Source organism: Phytophthora sojae (assembly GCF_000149755.1).
Source record: "Phytophthora sojae unplaced genomic scaffold PHYSOscaffold_13, whole genome shotgun sequence".
Classification (NCBI taxonomy): domain Eukaryota; phylum Oomycota; class Peronosporomycetes; order Peronosporales; family Peronosporaceae; genus Phytophthora; species Phytophthora sojae.
The window spans coordinates 1,482,890-1,506,876 of record NW_009258127.1 but is presented as its reverse complement, the minus strand read 5'-3'; the positions used below and the strand labels follow the sequence as shown (position 1 = coordinate 1,506,876).

The 23,987-nt window shown below is 55.2% G+C and overlaps 11 protein-coding genes across 11 annotated transcripts; 7 read left to right on the top strand and 4 right to left on the bottom strand.

Annotated features, from left to right (window-relative positions):
• Positions 1 to 500: 500 nt before the first annotated feature.
• PHYSODRAFT_531003 (hypothetical protein) lies at positions 501 to 1,175 on the bottom strand (the record flags this gene model as incomplete). The annotated part of the gene is made up of 1 exon (XM_009539555.1): positions 501 to 1,175. The coding sequence occupies one exon, from the start codon at positions 1,173 to 1,175 to the stop codon at positions 501 to 503; it is 675 nt and encodes a 224-aa protein (XP_009537850.1).
• An 83-nt stretch (positions 1,176 to 1,258) lies between these two features.
• PHYSODRAFT_530204 (hypothetical protein) lies at positions 1,259 to 1,585 on the top strand (the record flags this gene model as incomplete). The annotated part of the gene is made up of 1 exon (XM_009539554.1): positions 1,259 to 1,585. One exon carries the CDS (start codon positions 1,259 to 1,261, stop codon positions 1,583 to 1,585), a length of 327 nt encoding a protein of 108 aa, XP_009537849.1.
• Positions 1,586 to 2,128: 543 nt separating this feature from the next.
• PHYSODRAFT_530503 (hypothetical protein) lies at positions 2,129 to 3,799 on the top strand (the record flags this gene model as incomplete). Its single annotated transcript, XM_009539553.1, has 2 exons — positions 2,129 to 3,217; positions 3,263 to 3,799. 2 exons carry the CDS (start codon positions 2,129 to 2,131, stop codon positions 3,797 to 3,799), a joined length of 1,626 nt encoding a protein of 541 aa, XP_009537848.1.
• Positions 3,800 to 3,866: 67 nt separating this feature from the next.
• PHYSODRAFT_529854 (hypothetical protein) lies at positions 3,867 to 4,169 on the bottom strand (the record flags this gene model as incomplete). Its single annotated transcript, XM_009539552.1, has 1 exon — positions 3,867 to 4,169. The coding sequence occupies one exon, from the start codon at positions 4,167 to 4,169 to the stop codon at positions 3,867 to 3,869; it is 303 nt and encodes a 100-aa protein (XP_009537847.1).
• A 277-nt stretch (positions 4,170 to 4,446) lies between these two features.
• On the top strand, positions 4,447 to 4,773 carry PHYSODRAFT_529640 (hypothetical protein; the record flags this gene model as incomplete). Its single annotated transcript, XM_009539551.1, has 1 exon — positions 4,447 to 4,773. One exon carries the CDS (start codon positions 4,447 to 4,449, stop codon positions 4,771 to 4,773), a length of 327 nt encoding a protein of 108 aa, XP_009537846.1.
• An 18-nt stretch (positions 4,774 to 4,791) lies between these two features.
• On the bottom strand, positions 4,792 to 6,046 carry PHYSODRAFT_565901 (hypothetical protein; the record flags this gene model as incomplete). Its single annotated transcript, XM_009539550.1, has 4 exons — positions 4,792 to 5,354; positions 5,425 to 5,602; positions 5,695 to 5,770; positions 5,860 to 6,046. The coding sequence occupies 4 exons, from the start codon at positions 6,044 to 6,046 to the stop codon at positions 4,884 to 4,886; spliced, it is 912 nt and encodes a 303-aa protein (XP_009537845.1). The 3' UTR covers positions 4,792 to 4,883.
• Positions 6,047 to 6,179: 133 nt separating this feature from the next.
• PHYSODRAFT_319648 (hypothetical protein) lies at positions 6,180 to 7,158 on the top strand (the record flags this gene model as incomplete). Its single annotated transcript, XM_009539549.1, has 3 exons — positions 6,180 to 6,843; positions 6,912 to 7,014; positions 7,089 to 7,158. 3 exons carry the CDS (start codon positions 6,180 to 6,182, stop codon positions 7,156 to 7,158), a joined length of 837 nt encoding a protein of 278 aa, XP_009537844.1.
• A 6-nt stretch (positions 7,159 to 7,164) lies between these two features.
• Positions 7,165 to 9,359, bottom strand: PHYSODRAFT_529730 (hypothetical protein; the record flags this gene model as incomplete). Its single annotated transcript, XM_009539548.1, has 7 exons — positions 7,165 to 7,306; positions 7,382 to 7,515; positions 7,587 to 8,024; positions 8,095 to 8,649; positions 8,773 to 8,970; positions 9,034 to 9,213; positions 9,294 to 9,359. The coding sequence occupies 7 exons, from the start codon at positions 9,357 to 9,359 to the stop codon at positions 7,165 to 7,167; spliced, it is 1,713 nt and encodes a 570-aa protein (XP_009537843.1).
• A 502-nt stretch (positions 9,360 to 9,861) lies between these two features.
• On the top strand, positions 9,862 to 14,075 carry PHYSODRAFT_289040 (hypothetical protein). The gene has a single exon (XM_009539547.1). It carries the CDS (start codon positions 11,831 to 11,833, stop codon positions 12,902 to 12,904), a length of 1,074 nt encoding a protein of 357 aa, XP_009537842.1. The 5' UTR covers positions 9,862 to 11,830; the 3' UTR covers positions 12,905 to 14,075.
• A 3,349-nt stretch (positions 14,076 to 17,424) lies between these two features.
• Positions 17,425 to 21,419, top strand: PHYSODRAFT_289038 (hypothetical protein). Its single transcript, XM_009539546.1, has one exon. It carries the CDS (start codon positions 19,714 to 19,716, stop codon positions 20,839 to 20,841), a length of 1,128 nt encoding a protein of 375 aa, XP_009537841.1. The 5' UTR covers positions 17,425 to 19,713; the 3' UTR covers positions 20,842 to 21,419.
• Positions 21,420 to 22,695: 1,276 nt separating this feature from the next.
• Positions 22,696 to 23,653, top strand: PHYSODRAFT_565888 (hypothetical protein; the record flags this gene model as incomplete). The annotated part of the gene is made up of 1 exon (XM_009539545.1): positions 22,696 to 23,653. The coding sequence occupies one exon, from the start codon at positions 22,696 to 22,698 to the stop codon at positions 23,539 to 23,541; it is 846 nt and encodes a 281-aa protein (XP_009537840.1). The 3' UTR covers positions 23,542 to 23,653.
• Positions 23,654 to 23,987: the final 334 nt, after the last annotated feature.

Sequence of the window (23,987 nt, the reverse complement as noted above, 5' to 3'; positions counted from 1 at the left end):
TCCTCTGGTGGTACTGGATTGCCGACTACTACTCGCGTTCCTCAACTGATCATCGATAATGCTGAATTCGGTAAAGTAGTTGGTCTCACAGCGGGTACATACCCCTCCACATCAGCTACTGTTGGAAGGGCTCAGCTATCGAACATCGTTCCTCAGATTCACCCGACCAGTTCTTACATCGTTCGTTGCGATCTGATCAAAAACGAATACGTGGCTTCTGGTGATATTGTCAGCGCTTTTGATAGAGGTGATGTCGCTATTGGAAAGGTCATTTCATACAAACCGAGCCAGTATGCGTGGATGAACTGTCACAATGGCGCTCGAGCTAGTATTACACTCAGTATCTATAACCAAAATGATAAAAAAAGTGATTTTCAGAGATACGTCGGTATCCATCATGCTTCTGATTCGTCCAAAACCTAAGCCATCCAAGCTAATTTTTATGACGTCTATAACGTAAATGAACCGCCAGACTTATGGCGTGCCCTAAGCGCAGCCATCTAAGCCTTCATCTCTGGCGAACCCTTCGCTGGACGTTTCTTTGCTACGCCTACACCATAACGGCGACGAACCTCCTTTCGCACAGATCTGATTAGATCCTCATGTTCCGGCTTGGTAGCTTTTGATAGTAGGAACATCTCTCCAGCATCGACCGCGTCGGTGATGACCCCCTTGCGCTTCCTGTATGCAAGAGCATTCTTTGCAGCCTTCTTTACGTCAGCCATTGATACGCGACCTCCTTCCTTGTCGCTATCGGAATCATAAATACCAATGCCGGTTAGGGACTTGATTGCAGCTCTGGCTGGAACAGCAGCCGTCGGCTGACCAGCATAAGTAGCTAAAGCAGGAACCGCCGCATCAACGGCTCTGGATAGTAGTCCCGAATCCTTAGCGATTTTGTATCCTTTTTTTATTGTATCCCAAACTTTACTGAATATACTTCCACCTTGAGCCTTCTTGTACCCCTTTTTGATCTCATGCTTCGTAATGTCAAGTCTGACACCACGTCCAGCTTTACGAGCCTTGAGCGCCTTTTCAAACGAAGCAGGGTGGAGATGGATGACTGAACCACTACCCTTTAGTTCGCTTGAGGTGAGGCTGAGCTTACCAGTCTTGAAAGCTTTGGTAAGCTTCCGCTCAGGAATATCACTGGAGATTGTTAATTCACGATACATGATTGCTATATACGTTGGATTAAATAACGCATACTATTCTGATAAATATTATAATAGATATATAATAATAGTACATTTGTATCATGATCGGCCATATCTATCGTGTTATCCATTTGGAAAGCGACGTTCAATACGTCGGCTCGACGTTAAATGAGCCGCTTAAGAGATGGCAAAAACATAAGCAGCACTATCATGAATGGGTCAACGATAAGCGTGGTAAATGTGAGATCTACCCTTACTTTCAAGAGCATGGAATCAATAAGTTCAAACTCATTCCTATCAAAACTTATGATGTTGTTGAACGTAAGCACCTAGAAGCATACGAATCACTGTGGATTTCAAAACTGGCTTGCGTAAATAAAGTGAACCCATTTCAAATAAAAAAAACTATACAAAAAGCAGCACTATGAAGCGAACAAAGCATCTATCACCGCAAGATTAAATACCAAACATCAATGTGAATGTGGGGGTAGATATACCCATGTGAATAGGCTTAAGCACTGTCGAACCACTAAACATCAGGCTTGGCTAGAGAACAACAATATTTAAGTCTTTAAATCGATCTAGCAGATCCATTCTTTTTTTTTTGCTTGCAATATAGCCAAAGTAAGCTCCATATTCCACAGTAATCATCGTACGTCCCCTGGTATTGCTTGGTATTGTATCGTTGGATCCCATACCGCGTCAGAGCCCCCTCTGCCACACTATCAAAGTATTCACCATTATGAACCGCCGTCCAGTGTCCTAATCTTGAGGTAGGCGAAGTAGAATCAGAAATGACCCTTTCTTGGGGAGAAGGGACTTTATCTCATTTGATTCGAATATATCATCGAGTTGAACGTTCATTTTCTCAGCGAGTTCGATGAGATCATGATCTGAGGTGATTGGCTTGATGAGGTGCGACATAATATTTAATTTTATCAAACTATATTAGGATCCATATAGATTCAACGATGAGCGAAACTCAACTATCCGATCAGTACTTGTACCACAGCTCGCTTAAGAGCGACCCGGAGATCAAGGTATCTTCGAGCAAGCGTGTACCGCACGTTATTGACCTAAATCAGGGTTCGTACCAGAATGGTGTCATCACTATCGATGCTACGGCTCAGCTTAACGGTTCCGAGGGCTTCGCAAGCCTTCGTGATGCCTACATTATGCTTCCCTACAAGGTCTCAATGAAGAATGGTGGCACTGCTCAAGCTGCCGCTGCCAATCGTCTATGTGCTACTCTGAAATACGGAAATTGGGACGTTATTGATAGTCTGAGTCTGGAACTACACGGAAAGACTATCGTCTCTATGGCTGACTACAAGCTCTTTTGGAACAACGTTCGTGCTCATACTGGCTACAGCCCTCGGTACGTTGAAAAGCACGGAGCTGAATCGTTCTTGTACCCTGACGCTGCTCAGTCGGTATCATACAGTTCTGGATCCGCATCTACCAGTGGTGATGGATATTCAAACACCATGGCATTCTCGTCTTCCTTTGCTGTCTCGGCTCCTCCTGGTGGTGCAACTATTCCTAATGATGGTTTCGTTAAGTGCCTTCTATCAAATCCTCCTACGGCTGGCGCTGACTTCTCCAGCTCGTGGCCGTCGGTAGGTGGTGCTGCTGCATCGACTACCATTTCTAACCAGACCTCGCGTGGAGCTTTCGTAGCTGGTGGTACTGCTGCTAACGCAATCATGGGAACGTGGAACTACATGCTTAAGATTAAGCTCACCGATCTGCATCCTATCTTCCGTGAGCTTGACTTGATGGCTAACCCTCAAATTCGCCTGCGTTTCCGTGTGAATCAGGGAACGTCTGTAGTCGCGGTAGATGCTTCAAAGGGTATGTCGCTAACCTCTACTACTCTATCGTCTGGTAATAGTTGTCCGGTCATGATTGCCGCTTCTGCTACCGGTAATCCGATGAATGGTGTGCTTGCCGCATCTGCTGGCTTTAGTGTTGCTTGGGGAGCGGTTGTAAATGCTCTTGAACCTACCATCGATGGTACATACATGCCTTTTACTACTGCTCGTTTGTATGTCCCTTTCGTTCATCTTGAGAACCCTCAAGCTATTATCTCTAAGCCGGTTAAGAAGGTTCGCTACAATGATTGCTACGCACAGTGGTTTTACCAGCGTGCTGGTATTGGTAAGTCCTCGACTCAACTAAATGCTTCTTTCGATCTACAGCTATCGGCAAGTGTTAAAAACGCGAAATATGTTGTGCTTTTACCATTCGCGGAACAGACAAACAACTTTGCTTCTGCTACTGTTCAGCGGTTCCAGAGCCCCTTCGATAGCTCTCCATACACGCTTCAGCCCGGGTCGTCGATTCGCAACTTTAACGTTCGTATTGGCTCGACTCAGGTGTTCGATATCAGTCATGACTATGATTTCCACCACTTTACCAACGAAATTGCTAAGATTTCAGCGATTAACGGAGATCTAACCCCTGAGTTCGTAAATGGTCTACTTGACTATCAGACGTGGTCGCTCACAAACCGCATGCTTATTGCCGATGTCAGTCGCCTGACTGAGCGCGATGTACCTCAGGCTATTCAGATCCAAGGTACGAACGCCGGATGCCAAGGTGTGAATAGGCTGATCCTCGTAATTAGCGAACAGGACTAACGTTCGATAGACTAACCGGAGAGGTTCTAGACTTCACTACAGCGTAAGTAAAAAAAAGAGATATTTTTTAGTTCAGTTCCTTGAGTAGCTTTGGACACTTGTCAATCACGAATTGACTTTTTCTTAGCCAATCGAGATAGCCTGGATCCAATTTACTGATCTGCTGTAAAGATTTGCCTCGATACTTACCCCACGTCATCATATAGGAGTTATCGTTATTTAGGAATCTTGAGTGAAGAAAGATTTTCATTTCCTCGCTAATGTTGAGACTGGGTTGGTTGTGAATCCGACGACAGTATCCAGGATCAATCTTGAATACATCCTCAATGGATTGACCTTTGTATTTTCCGAAAGATAGTTCGATCGTCATGTTCTATGTGTGGGTATCTATATACATAGCCTCTTAATTTTTTTGAGAAAAATATTAATTCTGAAAATGACGTCGTAATGTGCCAGTAATTATTGGGAGCTTCATCTTACCCTCGCATGTGCGATCCTGCACGACTACAGGGTCGCGCGTCTGGTCGCTGGCTAACGGACGCCTCCTCGAGCTCTAAGGTGGTTGAGAGGTCGTGTAGGTGAAACGGACGACTATCCACAAAGATCGTTCTAGCACCGTTCTCGGAGGTAAATTACGGTAAGAAATTATGAAAATAAAAAACTGCCGGCGTGACCCACTCGAGGAGGTGAACGCTCATGGCGAGTACATCAAGAAGATCTGGAAGTTCACGCGGTCGTTCTGCAAGCACGAAGGGTTCCTACCGTGCGACGCCTACGCCATCGTCATCCTCCTGCACCCGGAGTACATCAAGACTGCGCCTGCATTGAAGGGCCGCATCCACTTGGCCCCTGACGAGAAGCGCGGTGCCTGCATCTGGGACAACGATTCCCCGCCCGAGAAAGCCAATGTGACTTTCGTAACCGAGATTGACACTCGCGTCTTCGTGGACTTGCTACACCAACTAGCGGCCTGAAACGCCACGTGATTCAATCAATCCGTCGCGGAAACTGCGTCTAGAACATGTATTTTGTTCGGTAGGAGTGCGTCGTGCAATACAGTACTGCTACCATATCACTTTTTCGCTTACGCTTGCGGGGTAGTAAGAGGCTTCTCAAAGATGGCGTGGACCCAAACTCGAAAGCGCACCACGTTCTGCTGTCTGTTGGCGTACTGGCGTCGGATGTACTCGTTCTCGACCGGGACGAGGCCGGCCTCAGTGAAGATTTCCTCCACCTCCTCGGTCGTGAAGTAGTAGGCGCGCGTGTTGTCCTGACGCACATAGAAATTCTCCTGCAGCTTGCAGCCAGGGCGGAAACGAAGCTGCGCCTGGTCGTAACGGCCGTAGTCACGGAAGAAGAGCTTGCCGCCGGGTTTGATGGCCGCCACCACCTTCTTCACCGCGTCCTTCATCCTGTCCGGGTGCAGAGCTGACAGGCAAAAGAGGAAGAGCGCGAAATCCACGCCACCGTTGGCGAATGCGGCATCGGGCAGTGCGTCGTTCGTGATGTCACACACGGAGGCTGCGACGCGAGCTTCGTCGTAAAGCGGTTGTTTCTGCATAGTCACATCCCACAAAGGTGATTTAGAATGGAGATAGTGCTGCAAAGACACCGGCAGCCCGTACCTTGAGCAGATCAATAGCCGAGTCGGCAAAGTCGATGGCCACAATGTTAAGCGCCGGATTGACCTCAAGCAGAGGTAGCGCAGCGTTGCCGACTCCACTGCCGACCTCCAGGAGAGTCCGCGTCTCGCCGTTCTCGGGTACGACGCCGAGGTCCTTGAACACCAGATGCAGGTAGTGTCTGCAGCAGAGTAACGCAACAGTCCACATAGCCCCATTAGCGCATTGCACGCACAGACAGCCTTCCCAGCTCCATCTGATGTGCTGTAGTACCTGTCCTTGTAGAAGTTGGTGGAGTTGCGCTTGTAGAACTTGTCCCAACTCTTGGCTGCCTCCTTCTCGTACTTCTCTGTGTATGTGTGTCGCCAACCCATACAAACGCAGCACCGTCAGCGTCTCTATAATAGCACAAGGCGCACGCACACAGTCTGCACGCACTCTGCCAGAACTCGGGGATCGAGGACCTGTCCTGGCTCAGGTGCTCCCGCGCCAGGCGCTCTCGCTCCTCCGTCCACTCATCGTCGCACACCACCTGGTCCGGGTCCTCCAGCACGAGCTTGCTCACGCCGGCGCGCTCCACGAGCTCCTCCAGCTTCTTGTTGGTCGGGTTCTTGTTGCCGCTCATGGCTGCGTCGTCTGAGCGAAATGGCTTGATGCCAGTCAAAATGCGCGGTCATGATTTCCGCCAATCAGAACTCCCAATCCGGCCCCATATCAAAGCGCCGTATAGCCGATCTTCAACGGTCGCAGTCGAAACGATGGACGTCATCCCGTGCCGCGGCGGCAAGGTCTGCAGCCCGTTCGTGGCCCGGGACGAGGCCGGCAGCGACGCCATCTACTACGTGTCGGCCGAGACAGGCGAGGTATTCCAGCTCCAGCCGCCGGACGCGCACACGGCCGTCGTCTTCTCTGGCGGCGAGCCGTTCGGAGCCCAGTTCGACCACCGCGGACGTCTGCACGTGGCTGACTGCGCCCATGCAGCCATCCTCCGGGTGGACGACGCCGCGCAGCCTGGCGTGATGGTCAAGGCGTACGAGGACCGGGCGTTCCGAGGCCCGAACGGCATCGCGTTCGCCCAGGACGACACTCTCTTCTTCACAGACAGCGGGTCGCTGGGCGAAACGACGCTCGAGAAGCCGCGGGGCAGCGTCTTCTGCATCGCGTCCAGCCCCAGCGGCGGCCAAGTGCTGCGTCCTCTCGTGATGGAGTGCCTGGCGCACCCGTGGGGCATCGCCGTCTCGCCGGATACTGGCGCGCTGTTCGTGGCGGAGACCATGCAGAACCGAGTGTTGATCCTGCAGCAGCGACCCAGCAACGCCTACCACGCAAGCGTCTTTTACCAGTTCTCTGGCGGGATGGGTCCGTCCGGTGTGGCTTGTGCTGCGGATGGCACTCTGTATGTCGGTCACTACGATTTTTCAGGTAGGGGGATCGCGCGTGAGAGTGTTGTACACAAAACAACAAGTGAGCTGACGCGTTGGTGTGTGTAGGAGGCAGTACTAGCAACGGGAAAGTCTCCACTATTGGTTCAGACGGTATTTTGAAGCAAACTATGGAGATCCCAGGGACAGAAATCACCGGAGTCTGTCTAAGGTGCGCCGCAAGGACGGTAGGTACCATTGTTTGGGTTCGATCGCTCACGTTTGTGTCGTATACCTGGCTTGTAGCGCCGACGAAAGCTATTTAATAGTCACGGAAGCATCCACCAACTCGATTCATCGACTCCCACTTCGGTGATGGTGGTTATGACGAGCTGACTTCGCTGTGCTTGTCGCCCGGAGAAGCCTCACCCGAAAACAACTCCTTCAGAAGACCTTGGGCCGCTTGAGGGGTGTACTTTAGATACTTGGAAGCGTGTTTCCTCGAGAACTGGATGACCGAGTATCTGTTTTATAATGACAAAATACACAGAGAATGAACCCAAGGCAAGCATACCAAAACTTCAAGGACAACGACGTACTTTTCGTAAAAAGCCTTGTATGCTGGAATGATGGTGTCGACCGCCGTTCGGACGAGGTGCTGGCGGATGGGGACCTCAGCGACCACGTATGCTCTCTGCGTCTTGTGTAACTCTTCCAATTGATCGTTGAACTTCTGCAGAACGTGACAGACACAACTACACTCAGCAAGCAGTTCATTGTGATTTTCGAGTCATGGTTTCTTACCGAAAACTTCTCTTTCAGGAGTCTTCCGCTCTCCAGGGTCAGCACGTTGCCACCTTTCGCGTACTGCAGCGTCTCTGTAGGCGCGTTTAGATTCTCCTTGAAAGATATGTAGCTGAACTGGATAAAGGCCCCGAGGGCATCATTTCGCATTGCTTCCACACGTGGCTTGATGGTGCTGTGAATGTGTTTTTCCAGGTCAGCGTCGTCGGGTTGCATGCAATGAGGCAGCGAATTGGTCACGTAACCGAAGTTGTTCACGAGGAAGAGCTGCTTCAGACATTCCTTTCCTTTCAGCTGGTCCGCCTTTGCTGTTAGCGCTTCGATTAGCTGCATGATGACTGTGTCAACGAATGAAACAGGAGACACGTTCGAGTCTTTATCTAGCAAAACCTTCAGTGGTTTCGCCTGGTCACACACCTTTCGAAGAAAATTGAGGGTCTGGGGCGCAAATATTCAACGTTTGAGCTCACAATGTCAACGTCGCCCGCGCACAAACATTCGTACGTACGTGACTGGAAATCGGGTGCACGTTGCCGTCTCTGGTAACTGTTCGATCTCCCGAGGCCTCGACCAAGCCAGGGTGAAAAGTGAAGAGCCTTTGCTTGGCAGTCGCTGCGAGGTCCGTTATAATCCCACTCATAGCCTTAGACAGCACCCACGGATCCTCTAGTCCTCTTCCTTCGCGGTCACGCAGTAGTAACGGCGGCAGGACTGCTGCCTCAAGCGCGTCCACCCGCGCTAGTAACAAATCATGGATAAGTAATAGCTTAACAGCGTCGAGCTGCTTTGGTGAACGCAGGGATAAGTCGATGTCCTTCTTCCACGACTCCAACACCTGGTGCGCAGAATACCGGAACGCTCCATTGGCCAGCTCTTCATTGGAGAAAATGAGCCCAGCCAAAACTTTCTCCGCCTCAATCGTCACTTCAATGTCCTTCAGACACCTTACCAGTGCCGTGACCGGAGTGGTCAAGTCAAACCCCAAGGAGCTTCCGGAGGGGTCCTCGCCTAGGAACATCCTTATCACATCAAAACGCTGCTTGCCATACTCTCGGAGCAGCTCCTTCAGGTCGACACCAGATATCACGAGACAGTCCAGAAGCTGTGCAGCTCTGGAAACGTCGTGCTTGCTGGGCTCGACCCATTTCAACCCCTCGTCGTCGCCTCGCTCTCCTCTGGACAGCACACTCACGACGCTGACGAAGTCTGCCATGCACTTGCGTCGCACTTGCACGAGCAGCTCTTTGGCTTGGTCCAGCGCCTTCACCGAGCCTTCGTACGAGCGATGGCCCTCGAGGAAGGTGATAGCAACCAGCAGCTTCTGCAGAGCCCTCACGTACTCGTCCTGGTCGAACTTGGAGCCGTTCATCAGCACGGGGGCAAGCTGTACAGCAACAGCACAGCGATCAGCTACAACATGTCAAGGTATTCGCCAGAAGGCCTGCACCTCGTGCGCCGCCACGAAGTTCTCGTTGATCTGCCGCAGCTGCTGCACGCTGAGGTCGATGTTCTTCTGCGTGCCTCGCAGCTGCTCCGTGAGCTTGTAGACCGGCAGCATCTCCCTCTCCACGCCCAGGAGCCCCCTCTGGAAGCCCAGCAGCGACTGCTCCACCTGCCGCATTTGCAGCTAAAAGCGCACAAAACACATCAGGGCCCAGCACAAACGCATACATGCAATACCTCCGTTATATCCGAGCAGATGCGCACCTGGTTCTCCAGCACCGCCTCGCGGATGCGCGCCACGCCGTCGCCGTACGCCCCGTAGACCTCCATCGCCTCCCAGATCTTGAAGTTGTCTGCGGCTTTTTACGCCGCGTTTTATGAAACGCCGTAGTAAAACGGCGCGTAAAACCGTGGATTAAAACTGACGTCACCACGTAGAGACTTGCCTTTTGCCTGCCTCCTGCACAGCTCCTCTGCTACAGACTCTCGGGCGAGATGAAGGTGGTGCGAATGCTCGCGGGCATGCTGGTGGTGGCCACGCTCATGTGCTCGGGCAACCTGTGCATCAGCGCGTCCAAGCAGGACGGCAAGATCCCGTACAGCAGCACGACCGTCACGCTGCTCATCGAAGTGCTCAAGCTGGCGGTGATGCTGACTGCGATCGCCGTGAGCGGCACGCCGGCGCCCGCGCGGTTCGTGCCGGTCGAGGCCTTCTACTACGCGGTGCCCTCCTTCCTCTACACCATCGACAACAACCTGAACTACATCATCCTGCGCTACATGGACGCAGCGACGCTCTCCGTGCTCTGGAACCTCAAGATCGTCATCACCGCCGTGCTCTTCCGCTTCGTGCTCAAGCACCCGCTCTCGGAGCTGCGCAAGATCGCCATCGTGCTGCTGGTGGTGGGCGTGTTCACGAGTCAGTCGAACCACTTGCGGCAGATGGAGGAGTCGATGACCAGCAAGGGCAGCGGCAGCAGTAGCAGCGGGACGGAGATGTCGGAGGAAGAAGCTGCCGCGGAGAAGAGCGCGCAGGACCTGATTGTCGGCGTGCTGCTGGTGCTGGTGGCGGTGACCATATCGTCTTGTGCCAGCGTGTTCACTGAGTGGACGTTCAAGCGAAAGTCGAGCTGCCCGTTCCTGTGGCAGAACATCCAGATGTACGTGTTCGGCATCATTTTCAATGCCGCCGGGGTCCTGCTGGTCGAGGGCGAAACGATCTCCTCGAAGGGGTTCTTCCACGGCTACAACGGCTGGACTCTGGCGGTGGTGGCGGTAAACAGCATCGGTGGAATCGGCATGGGCTTCATATTGAAGTACCTAGACAACATCGCGTGCGTCTACTCGCACTCCATGGCCATGATGCTGACGATGCTCTTTTCGATGCTCTTCTTCTCCTTCTCGCCGTCGCTCGAGTTCGGCTGCGGCCTCACGGTGCTCGTCATTTCCATGTACATTTATCACCACCCGCTGGCGCACGTCGGCGCGAGTCCACCAACCGAAGACGCCGTCAAGTTGCGCCGCTCTTCGGGCTCCTGTTCCGAGAAGCACGAGCCAGCCAGCAGGATCACCGAGCGCAGTGAGAAGAAGCGAATGGCCAAACTCAAGCAGCAAGAAAACGATGAGGACGACGATGACGATGACACGGACTCGTCGTCGACCGCCTCCAGCAACGGCGGATCACTATCGTCGATGGCGCCGAGGTCCATGCGTACACTGCAGCTGAAGAAATCCCAGTACTCGATGTTACCGGGCGAGTCGGAGGACTTGGAGAGTGCACGCGCCAACGCAAGAGAAATAGGGTCGTCACTCAACAACAACAACAACAACAACAACAACAACAACCAGACGCACAAGTGATCACATTGCGCTTGTCGTCATCGCGTCCACTAGACAGCCGCTTAAGGTGGGAAACTTGTTGCTGTCATTCCTTATACAGTATGAATACATTGATGTCACCGCTACCACCAGGGCACTGCAACACCGGTAAAACCGCAGTTGAAGACGATGTAGCCATGCCGTGCACTGGGTTCACCTTCGTGCTACATCTATCATAGGGCTAGGGTAGGGAGAAATTGAGACCATCACTCTTGCAGTATACAAATCCCCAGACGTAGGCATCCATCGCAGGAAGGCCAAGCGAGGAAGGAGGAAGTGCTCGCTTGCTCGCTCGCCTCTCCGTCTCGGCGCCGCGCACCCCTTCTCCGTGCCCCGAGCGTCCTCCCCCCCTCGTCCCCCGTCCCGACCGGCAGGATGATCTCGCGCCTGCGCCTGGGCGCCTCCGGGGGCAACAACAACAATGGCGGGACCAGCGCCAGCGCCAGCATCTTCGGCGCCGCCGCGTCCGCCATGAGCAGCATCAGCGGCGGCGGCAGCCTCCTCCCGGGCAACAGCAGCGTGGAGAGCGCGGCAGCTACAGCCGCCGCCAACCACGCGGCCAGCTCCAACTCCGCCGGCGCCGCCGGAGCTGCAGCAGGTATTTCCTCCTCCTCGTCTAGTTCAGAAGATGTGCCCCCGGGATGGCGACTGGTTAGCAGCCGGAATTCCGGGAGGGACTACTATCTGCACATCGCCTCGGGCCAAACCCAGTGGGACCGCCCCACGGAGGCGGACACCAAGCGTAGGGGCTTGCATGTGAAGACAGACAGAAGCCTCGGTCTATCGCCCGTCAACAGGGGGCTCTCTCTCCACGTGGTCCGCATTCTGACTTATTCTATGGCTGTGTTCGTGGTGATTGTGCAGGTCTGGACACCCCCAACAATGCGAAAGCGGCGGGCGGAGGCTTCTTCGGCGTCTCACGCATGGTGGCGCTCGTCAACCAGGCCAACAGGAGTCTGCAGACGTCGCTGCAGGCCACCACGGGCGCCCCGGCAGGCAAGGCAGGCACGCAGTCGAGAGGGTCGGGGTCGCAGGACGTTGATCGAGACGGCCAAGTGATTGTGGAGATCTTTGAGAACGAGCGGCTGGAAGGCAAGCTACAGCCCATGGACCCGAAACGTTTCAGTGACCGCCACGCGGCACCCGGTGCAGGGCAGGATGAGAAGCCTGAGGGCGACCTTCCTGCTGGCTACGAGTGGGTGACTGACTGGGAGATCGATCAGAACTACACAGCCGTGGATCGTGATGGTTGGACGTATGCAGCAGATTTCGTGGAGATTGTGCGTTTGCTCGGTGATGATCTCAGTCACGCGTCTCGTCACCCCACCGATGCAGTGCGTCGTCGTCGATGGATCCGATATCGCCAACTTGTGGATGAAAACACCCCGCAGTCTCCTACGGACTCGGTAGGAGGAAACAAGTCATTATCTTCATCGGCGACCTCGAACAACTGGGCTGATTCATCAAATGGACAAGGAAACGATTTTGTGCTCGATGACAACGACGACCCATTCATGCGCACTGCTCAGAAGACCCAGACAGGATTCCGTGTGAATGTTGGCTTTGCCCATCGTGGAAAGAAAGACAACACCAAGGACTACCAAAGTATTAGTCTGACGGACGTTATGTGGCTAGTGAATGCGCATGACGTGACCAATGCACCTACAGACGAACTGATGCGAGAAAAGACGGCCAACCTCGAGGAACAAATTAAAGAAGCCACGCTTCGATCGAAAAATCTGGAGAAGGACCTCCGTGCGCAGCACGACAAGCAGACAAGGGAGCTTACCTTGCAACAGAAGAAATTCGATGCCCTCGTGACACAGTACAGAAAGATTCAAGCTGAGAACGAAACACTCCAGGCCAGCGTCTCGAAGCATCGTGGTACAGTAGAAGAACTGCGCAAGGAGGCGGTACGTTCCAGGCTTAAATGCTTGGCTAAATGGGCTTTGGAGCGTTGCTTATCAATGCTCTTATGTGTGTGTTTTGTTCTGTGACAGACTGAAAAAGATATGCTGGCGGTACGCATCATGTACTCTTTTTATGTGAAACGCGCACAGTTTTCTTACTTCATATTTGCTGTTGTTGTGGTATGCAGAATGAAGAACAACGAGCACTTAATGCAGAGACAGCAGCGCAAAATCAGGCCCTTGAAGAGAAGGCAAAAGCTCTCGCGACTGCACGTATGCGTTACAAACGCGACAACAAGCAGCTTGCCGCGGCGGTGGAGGATGCGAAAAAGCGACTGGAGCAACACAAGGCTCAAGCGAACGTTGACTCGCAGGATCCTGTTGCAAGGGATCTGAAGAACGAAATGGACAGGGTGCGACAACTGCATGCCAAACTGGAAGCAGTGCGCCAGCACCGTCTCGTTGTCGAGGAGGAGAGCAAGGCACTATTTAACCAAGTGGTAGAGAAGAAGGCTGACCTGAAGTTCAAGTCCAAGCAGAAGGTGAGTGGTGATGGTATTGCGCCCTCTTGAAGGCATTCTAACGCACTGTGTGTATTTATCACTTCAGATGGAGACGGCATTGAGTGAAGTGGACGCGAAGATTAAGAAACTGAAGGAAGAGCAAGCTTCCGTGTCTAAGAGTTTGGCGCAAAAACCGGAGGGCGACGCTCTACGCAAGATTAATGCCCGAAGGAACGACATCAGAAGTGAACTTGGCGCATTGAAGGAGAGACGGACTATGCTGCTCGCCGAGAAGCGGAAGCAGGAAGGTGTGGAGCTTTAGAGGCTTTCGCAAGGAGCCCTCGTGTACGATGATGCGGGCGCCCGAGGACCCCGTGAGTGATCGTTGCTAGCGGAGCATGCAACGGTTGGTTGTCAATCTGACACGTAATACTTGTTGAACAAAAGTGTGACTTTCCCTGATATTTTTCTTCTTATAAAGCTCGGCAGGTCCTCACAAAACGCGATAACGAGCTTCATCGATCGCAATGCACCCTTAGCCGCTTCGTACGAAGTTCCTATTGTATACCTGATCTCCACCACCAAGCACCAACGTGCAAATGGTTCTTCCTGAATTGTCCTTGATACGGTCTTCATCTCTCCACCCGAGAGATAGCCAATGAAGAGCACAGGGTATCGATTGCATCGTCCAGCATGTCATCGAGCACAAAAGCGACGTTGGAGCCGAAGCAGCTCACGTTGAGAACCTGCGTGTCCGTCGTGCAGCCCGACATCGCAGCTACGACACCAGTCTCGTCGAAGCCGTACGCGCGCCCGCTAAGCTTAATCGCGCGCCATCGATCCGGTGATACGATCAGCGAGTCCTCCTCGAATGACGACAAACAGCGCTCATCCATAATCAGGCTGACTTCCTCGGCTGTCTCGCAGCAGCACCAAAACGACATCTCGCCTGAGTCTCCCACCGGTTCGCCTTCATTCTCGGTTGATGCTGCCCCAGTTGATAGCAGGACGAGCTGAGTTAGCCCATAGGCACTGGCGCGAAGCGCATCTTTCCGCAGTCTCACGAGCACAAGCGACTCCGGATACACTGCACAACACTCTTCCCGTTAGTATACTTACTTCAGGCGACGGATAGAAGAGCAAGTCACGAACCTGTCAGGTACTGGCCGTCACCTACACGAGAAGGGAGGTCTTCGTTAACTTCACCAGAATCGGTTGGTGACGACGGCTCACGGTCGGACAGAGCGTTCTCAGCTTCCTTAGCCTGCGACCGAATTTACACAACATTAGTTTATCACGAAGTTGTAAAGCTGCAAACTATAACCCGCACCTCTTTCAAGCCATGTAGTCCACGCGATAGCTTCAACTGGAGACACGAGATGGCAGCTTCCAGGTCCATTTCTTGGACGAAAATGACATCCGTATCGTACGTGCTCATATTGAGGATACTGATGTGGTCATCCGCGAGTAGCTTAGACAGGAAGCTGACGACGCCGGGGAATTCGGCTACCATAGGCCCCAAGTGGATCTGCACGAAATGACATCGCAACCACAATAAGTTCATTACGCCCGTCTGCACGTTTCGCTGCTAGTCTTCTCAGCTTTCTCCAGTCGCGGTTCCTACCTGAATGGCCCGCCACGACTGCGGCGCAATGGTGATCAACTCGCCCATACCCTGCAATCATCAAAACGAGAACCGTCTATCAGGTTATCTGATTCAAAACCGCTGCGTTTGCTGCAGCCAAATCGGCACCGACAACGCACCGCGCGCTTGAACATGTCGACGCCAGCGGGATCCATGAATAGCGTGGCGCCCTCGCGGTCCGACACGATGGAGAAGATCTCGGTCTGCATGGAGCGGCACACGTGGTTCTCCGTGCGCACACAGCCACCCTCATTCTCGTCGAAGCTGCAGCCGCTGTACAGCAGCAGGCTACACGTAGCAACGCAAAGCAAGTCACCCAACACAAGAGGCCACACGTCAGTCGTCGAGATCGACGCAGTCGCAGTCTGCGTTGCCGTTTGTGTGTCTCCGATCGGACGCGCACATTCAGAAGCTCACGCACTTGAGCAGCGGCCAGCTGCCGTGGCGGATGTGCTCGGCCGGCACGAACACGACGCTGACGAGGCCTGCAACACGCGAACAGGCCGTTAGTCGACGTCCATGTGGTCTGTGGGTCGCGTCGGTTGCGCCGCACCTGGCAGCAGCGTGGCGTGGAAGTTGGAGGTGGTCACGATATCCATCGCGACGTTGGTTGGCTCCCGAGGATTGGCAGGTGCGCCCCAGCGATGCAGCGACTCGGCGGTTAGAAGCGGTTTGACCTTTGACAGCCGTGTTGCGGGACAAAAGCCGACACCACAAGAACTTACCGGTACAGTGGTACACTCGCGTGCACCACACCACACATGTGGACCACGCCTACAGAAGATATGATGTGGCACACAGGACTGTACCAGTGGTGTACCCCCGAGGGGAGCGCTGCGTTTACCGAGCCCACTCCTTGTTGCTGGCATCGCGCGGCAGTAGGAACAAGCTCCCTCTCTTCCCAGGCCAACGGCGGCGGGAAGGACCAGCAGCAGGCCGACGTCCCGCGGACGCCTTGCGCGCTTCTCTCTGTCTGAGTCTCTCGCGCTCTGTAAAGCGACCGGCGCCCAGCAGCTGCACGCGCCAGCCTTCGGGACCGCCCAAGCGAGCGAGCGAGGGCCAGCGTCGCCTCGTGTCCCCGCTCCCTCGCCAGCCAGCAGCCTCCCCCCTCGCTCCAGACGCCGCCCGAGACGCGCTCCGATCCCAGAGCCGCAGTGACGACGCGCAGGACGCAGCGCTGACCGCTCTGGAGACCAGCCGATCACCCGAAATAGACGCCTGGAGGCCGTTAATTAGCTAGGAAAAAGGTGCGTCCCCGGTGCCTTAAAGTCCTGGGGTGGATGCGTGCTGACTGGCTGCCGGGACCCTCTTGTCGTGCCCGTGTGTGTCTGTGCAGATGGCCAAGCGGAAGTTTGTCTCGTCCAAGAAGAACGCGCCGAGTCGCGCCATCTCCAGCAAGGAGGCGGCGCTGCACGGCCGGACTGCTGGCGGAGACGGCGCGGAGTCCGACTCGGGCGACTCCGTGGCCTCGTCGGACGTGGGATCATCCACGCCGCTGTCATCTGAAGACGAGCACGACGATGACGCTTTGAACACTAGTCAAGACGTCGCGCCGCAGCCGATGGCCGTGGAGGTCATGCCTGCCAGCGTGGGACGCGGAAAGCAGCTGCGCTTCCCGACCGCCATCTCGCGCGGCAAAGTGCTGCCCACTGAAGGCGGCGCCGCGTCCGACGCTGACGACTCAGATGACGAGAGTTTGTTGTCTGTTGGAGACACCGACGACGACGATGAAGACCGCGCAGCCACTGCCATGGAGGTTGAGGAAGAGCCTGCGGTTGCCACGCCGCCAGTTCACATCGAGTCTTCGCCAGCAACTCATGACCATAAAATCAGAAGTGTGGACACTCCTTCCTACCCGATTAAAGCCGCTCGCGCGCGGAAACGGCATCGCCCGGACTCGGAGTACTACAAGCAAATGTCCACGTACGTACGAGACTGCTTACTCAGCGTACGGCAAGGTAATAACGACGCACCTGTGGACGCATTTAAAGAAGAATCGTCACCGCGACACGACGAGTTCCGACGGAGACTTGCCGCGGGCGACGTAGAGCGCGTGACCTGGAAGGAACCTCCTTCTGTCGAGTCAAGCGAAACACGGGAAAATCAGCCAACTGAGGAGGAGCCCACCAAGCCCACCAAACCCAGCAAACAAACCAAGTCCAGTAAATCGAGCAAATCAAGCAAACACAGTAAGTCAAGCAAGTCCAGCAAAAGCAGCAGCAAGAGCAAGTCGCTGTCGTCAAACTCTAACGACTCCGACATTAAGATGAACGGTTCTGCGGAGAATCTTACGCCCCCGACGCAACCCCAAGCTCCCGTTGCTCCGAGCGCACCGGCGATGTGTGAAGTATGCAAGAAAAAATTAAGTGGTGAAACACCGAAGGAGGAGGATCCGGAGAAACCTGTGAAAAAGGAGAAAAATGTGAAGGCAGAAGACGTGAAGCAAACATCGGAAGAGGTGAAGAAGGAGCCTACGCAAGTCACCACTTCACCTCCGGTTCCTGCCGGGTTTTTCACGATTACGTGTAAACCTGGAAGTGATGTACAGAAGTTGCGCCTTGAGTCTGCGAAGCTGATGGATGAGGCACGAAAGCTTAAGCACGAGGGAAACCGGCGCGGTGCCAGCGAACGGGGCACTGAAGGACAGCTGACACAGGGCAAATACTACTTGCTGTCAGGCGCTAAATTCTTCGAGTACGCGCTGAAGCTCCAGGAAATTAAAGTGGCGTACCAGGAGAAGAATGACGCCCAGCATGCACACTCGTTCGGCGACAATTGCATCACTACCCTCTCACAGACGTCATCGCTAATTGAGAGCACGATCCGCGCATTCCAGAGTGCTGGCAGCATGCGGCTGGCGGCGCTTGGATGCAAGATGGCGTCTGTAGTACACCTGACGGTGTACCGGCTTCAGCACCGTAAACTGCAGTCGTTCTATTCGGAACTGTTCACTCCAGGCCGCTCGCCTGAGTCTCGCGAGAATGGCTTAACCCCGCCGATCGACCCGAATAGCAACCTGAACAGCAATAGCAGCAAGGACGCCGCTATGCGCAAGCACTTGCTGAAGGAGATGGAGCATACGCTGCGCGGCTTTGAAATGTGGCGGCGTTACGAGTCCTGCAATGTGAACGTGCTGCCTCGGGTGACAAACCCTGTCATCTTAGACCCAAAGGTGTTCTTCGAAGATCTTGAAGAAGAACTCGGCCAGTCCTAGCTGCAGGCGACCACGATTCAAAGTTTGAGACCGAGACTAGCACGAAGTACCCCTTTCCCAGCAATACTCACGTAGTAGCATAGTAGCAGCAGCCCAGGATGCAACCCAGATAGCCATTTTGCAGCATGACACCCTCACACAACACGGAGAAATAACAAACAAGCACCAGTGTACGCCACCGGTAAAGTAACGCCGACAGTGTTGCCTCATGCAGACCCTCAACATTCAATCTGAATCACGTTTCTTTAGTGAACTCACTTTTGGAAACGACGACGTTGTCGCCCTTGAGCTCGTACAGGAAGGCGACAACCTTGGGTCCCTGCAGCGCCATCAGCATGAAACTCGGGATCACCTCGCTCGCGGAACTACTGAACGCGCCCGTGATGGATCCAGGATTCACGAACCACTTGCCATTTTCAGTTCGAATATGAGACCTGCAGTGAACAATGGCAAAGGTGGTGGTGAGCTAACACAAGAAAGCCATTGCTGGCGGTCAGAATCAGTACGAAAACTCACATGTGGGTGTGCCCAGTGACCAGAATGTCCACGTTCATCTGCACAAATCGCAACACAGTTCAGTACCGCGGCACCCCGCACTACACTACAGTGTTAAGAGACCTTTCGCTGCAGAGCTGCAAGACTGTGCTGGTCGCCCCACGGCACAACCTGGTGGCCGTGACAGAGGCCGATCCGGAACTGGCCAATAGTGATGACCTTCGTCTCGGGGTACGCTCCTTCCTGCGACGGATCAACAGCCAAGTGGACAGCAGCATGAGTATCAGATACCAGCATGAAACGCTGCGTCTGGACACCGACCGACCGCACCTGGTCGCAATCGCCAGCCACGACGTGGACGTTGGGCGAGAGGTTGCGCAGCTCGTCGAACTGCTCCTTCGTCACCAGATTGCCCGTGCATAGGACGTGCTGCATCTTGTTCGGTACCTGGCAAGCACAGCAGCATCAGCACCAAGGCACGTCGGCATACAGTGCATTGCAGGAGACTGTACCAGCATCTTCTGGAACTTGTCGGGGATCTCCGAGGCGCGGTTCGGGATGTGGTGGTCCCCCACCACGAGCACCAGCTACAGCAGTAGCACCACCAATAGACAAGCAATTCGCGTTTAGAAGGCGCTCTTCACGTGCTCACGCAGTGGCCACGACCGACCTCGCCGAAGCCCGACGCCATCGTCTTCTTCTTCTCGGTCAGCGATGATGAGCTTCAAACTCAACATGGATCCACTCGCTCCGCTAAGGTACGATTCACGACGGTACGATGTACCACCCAGAGACGAGACGTACTCGGCGCTGATTGGTTCACTCTGCCCCGCAATAGCCTGTGCGTTCGACGGCCTCCTACAACAACCTTGCATGACCGGCCTCGACTGCACCACTTAATGCGGTCCGTCACAAACGTCAGTCGTTCGAACGGAGTCAGTTTCGAGTGCGGTAACGGCGGAAGTATCGGGCTTGGGGGGCACGCGTGCGCTCAGCTCAGTGTTCGTCCTTCCCTCCCTTCCCCGAGACTGCAGCAGCCATGGCGGGGGTCTCGCTCAAGCACGTGAGCTTCGTGATGCTGGTGCTGCAGAACACGGCGCTGTCCATCGTGTCCAAGTACTCGCGCGCGACCGCCGGGCCCAAGTACCGCCCCAGCTCCGTGGTGCTGCTCGTGGAGATGCTCAAGTTCCTGCTGTGCTACCTCATGCTGCTGCACACCAAGCGGGGCAACGTCAGCGCGTCGCTGCGCACGCTGCAGATCGAGGTGTTCGCCGACAAGAAGGGGCTCACGAAGATGGCGGTGCTCGCCTTCCTCTACGCGCTGCAGAACATGTTCGCGCTCGTGGCCTACGACTACGTGGACGTGGCCACGTACCAGATCGTGTACCAGCTCAAGATCATCACCACCGCCGTGTTCATGCTCGTGCTGCTGCACCGCCGCTTCAGCGTCGTGCAGTGGTGCGCCATGCTCGCGCTCATGGCCGGCGTCGCCATCTGCTCCTACTCGCGGCTGCCTGCGAGCGACACACACGTGGATGAAGCGGCGGCCAGCAAGCGGTTCATCGGCATCTGCGTCATGGTCGGGCTGGCGGTCAACTCGGGGCTCGCGGCCGCCTACTTCGAGCGCGTCATGAAGTCGCACAAGGCCGTCGCCACGCAGCAGACGCTCGACCCGCTCTGGACGCGCAACCTGCAGCTGTCCGCCATCTCGGTGGCCGTCACGTTCGTCGACCTGATCCGCAACCTGGGCGAGGTGTGGACGAACGGCTTCTTCTACGGCTTCCACCCGTCCGTCTTCGCCGTCATCTTCCTGCAGGCCGTGGGCGGACTCACCATCGCGGCAGTCGTGCGCTACTCGGACAACATCGTCAAGAACTTCGGCACGTCCTTCTCGCTCATCCTGTCGTGCATCATCTCCAACTACATGTTCGACCAGACGGCCACGTTCTCCTTCTACTGCGGCGTGTTCCTCGTGGTCGGGTCCGTCTTCGTCTACGGCGACAGCCGGTTCGCCATCAAGCCCGTCGCGAAAAAGGAGCGGCGATCTACGACGGAGGTCGTCGCGCACGAGATCGCCATCGACACGAAACACTCGCAGGTGATGCACTCCGGCGGCCGACACTTTGTGGCGCGGTCCGTGCAGACATTTAACGTATTGTGCGTTTAGAGTTAGATGGGGCTTCTTCAATTGCTACCTGCCTACCATACTTGTAAGCCTCGCCGAGGCAACAATTACACAGTTTTCCTTGTCGAGTCTTTCTTCTTACCCGTGGTGAGCAGCGTGATGCACACCCTCCTTCGGAATCATTGCACGCGCCTTAGCGAGACGCTCCGCCAACAGGTTGTTAGGTGGTTGTTTGGGGGCTCCGTTTGGTCCAAAGATGTTCCCGCTTAGAACTCGTGCGCAGCGACTACCAAACTCAACGACAGCGTTTGCCACTTCGTGCGGACAATCTTCCTGGATCGCGTGTCCTGACGAATACATGAGCCGCATTTCGAATTTACCCATCATCTGGCCTCGCATGAGCTCCGTGTCCAGGCGGTCAGAGCCTGGTGTTGGTAAATAGAGCAACAGACTCGTTAGCGCGCGCTAACTTTCGCTAGGCTTTAGATGACGAACATCCCAATGCTGTACTGTACCTGCCAGCACCAACATCTTGGCTTCCTTCAACGACAAAAACTGCTTGGAGAGACCAATAAACCAGTCTGCAAGCAGTCACGTGTTAGATAACCACACCACATCCGATCCGATATACTTGGAGGACGGGACGTACCTCGCCAGTACTTGGCACTACTCGCCAAGTCCGTCTTCCATACCAGCGAGCCGTCCTCGAGTTTCTTCAGCTGGGATGGGATCGACACCTCAACAGCTTCCGGGTTGTGAACCGTGCCGCTGTGCAGGGCCCAGTGGATGGCGTCCTTGTAGGAGCGGAAGCGGGACGGGCGCTTTTCGAGGATGGCGCCCATGTGCTTGAGCGAGGCCATGGCCGTGCCCTCCACCACGTCAATCACCATGACGCCCACCAGAGACGGCACCTTGCCCGTGGCAGCAACGCGCACTGCGAGTGCACCACCCAAACTGCAGCCACAAACAACAATAGTACCGTTAAGTCAAAACTCAAAACGCCCACTACTGCATTGAGCCGCACTCTTTTGTACCTGTGGCCAACGATGATCGTCTGCGGGCTCTCCGGCTCCGGCGCGTCGTCCGTCTTCGGGACGGTGGGCGGGATCACGTGGTCCAGCACGTTGAGCGTGTCCTGCACCAGCGTCTCGATGGACAAGTCGTCGTCCTGGGTCGTGTGGGTCTGGCCGTGGCCGCGGAGGTCGAAGGCGTGCACCGTGCACGTCTCCTTGAGCAGAGCCTGGTGGCAGGCAGTAGAGAGGAGAGCCGCGCCATCAGTCTCAACCCTTCCGAGAGTACAATACACACTGCGCTTACCGTCACGAGGCACCAGGTCATGGACGTGTAGCCTCCGCCGTGCAGCAGCACGACGTGCGGGCCCTGCGAGCCTGCGCGATACACGCGGAACGTCTGCAGACAGACAGCGGCGTCAGTACGCAGCCACACATTGAGACACACGAGCGCCACACACTCACGTCTCCATTAGGCAGCGCCAGTTCCTCCTTCGAGTCGAAGTACTTGGCCCACACGCCCTCGTAGTCGTCGCTCGCACTCGCCATGAGCTGAAATGCCGCTTGACTCGGCTCACGACGCTCAGCCCCCTGTGCAGCGGCATGATCGATGCTGTTCGAGGGGATTCCGGTTCAGCTTGGCTGCGATTGGCCCAGCCGGCCACGCACGCACCCATAGGGAAAGTCTCCTGGTCACGAGGCCAATGCGCCGCTGATACATGCGCGCCACGGACCCCAGCCGCCACCTGGCGCGAGCGGGAGGGAGAGAGGCGCGCTTGAAGGTCTCAGCGGCGGCGGGGCGATGCCGACCGCTGCCTTTGCTCAGCAGCACGAGGAGCGTCGGTAGCACACAACCCCATTGCTGGTGCACTTGTACTATTGAAAGATGGCTGCGCTGACGGACCACGAGACGTCCGACCCGGGGCTCATCGAGATCTCGACGGACGTACACGCCGGCGGCCTGGCATCCGTAGTGAGCGACGAGTACGGCACCTTCGAGGTGTCCATGATCGAGGTGGACCCGGAGTTCGACGCGCTGGGCGGCGGCCGCAAGCCCGGCCCGAGTCTCTGCGAGCGCGCGTGCTTCATGTGCTCGGAGGAGTGCGTCTTCCTGTGGCTGCTGCTGTCCGCGCCCTTCCAAGTCGCCACGTACAAGACGCTGCTGTTCCACGCCGCCAACTTCTTCTTCTCACTGGCCGCGTGCGTCGCCATCGCCGCGCTGTACGCCGCCAAACTGCCCATGTCCATCGCCGCCCCGTGCGTTGTCAGTTTCCGCCGCTTGGAGACGCGGACGCTGCGGCATCTGCTGCACTTGGACTGCGCGCTGTTCAACTTCGTGGCGCCGCGCGGCGAGCGCGTCATGGTCTACGCGCCGTCCGTCCACATGCAGCAGCAGGAGAGGGGGCTCTACGGCATCTACGCGCAGCTCTACCTGGGCGGCCTCAAGCTGCTGTGCACGGGCGTGCCGGGCGCCATCGCCGCCGTCATGTTCGTCTGGGCGCTGCAGAACGTCGTGGCGCTGGCGCTGCAGCTCGGCGGCGACTCGCAGCCGGACGCGAGCAGCATCAACGGCCACTCGCTGAGCCCGAGCCACGAGCTGGACGCGATAACGCTTGTGGCAATCGTGGCCGTCTACGCCTGCGTGCTGCTGCTGCACGTCTTCGCCTTCATCTCGCGGCAGTTCAGCATCTTCTTCTGCTCGCAGTATCTGCTCTACGCTGGAGGCGTGTAGTGATGGCGGCATTTAGGTTTTAGACGCTGTAGTACGAGAAGCCCAATAGGAATTATTAATAATTCGAGGCTTCGAATATGTGGTCCACATAAAAAGTAGGTACTGAACCAATACAAATTTCAAGTATAAGGGTCTTATAAATCTAATATTTTGCATCAAAAACCCAAATCCACTTATTTACACAAGTTTTAATACAAAGTATAGCAGGCTTAAATGACATCTTGCCTTAGTTTTGGCGAGTTTTATGGTGCAATACGTTAGACGCGTTACTTCCCAGTGCGCATTAGAGCCTGTTCGCGGTGTACTAGAGATGGACATAGTTCGTTCGCTAAGTATCCATCTCCAGATACATTTTGAGCCAATGACAAGACGGCTACACACACTTTGATACCCCGGGCCATTCCGATGCGGCCACCGCGCCACGATGCCAATGCACCCCGCCGTGT

What these genes read in the sequence shown, in the direction of transcription:
- PHYSODRAFT_289040 (XM_009539547.1), top strand. Translation starts at nt 11,831, where the DNA reads ATGGTGGCGCTCGTCAACCAGGCCAACAGGAGTCTGCAGACGTCGCTG.
- PHYSODRAFT_289038 (XM_009539546.1), top strand. Translation starts at nt 19,714, where the DNA reads ATGGCGGGGGTCTCGCTCAAGCACGTGAGCTTCGTGATGCTGGTGCTG.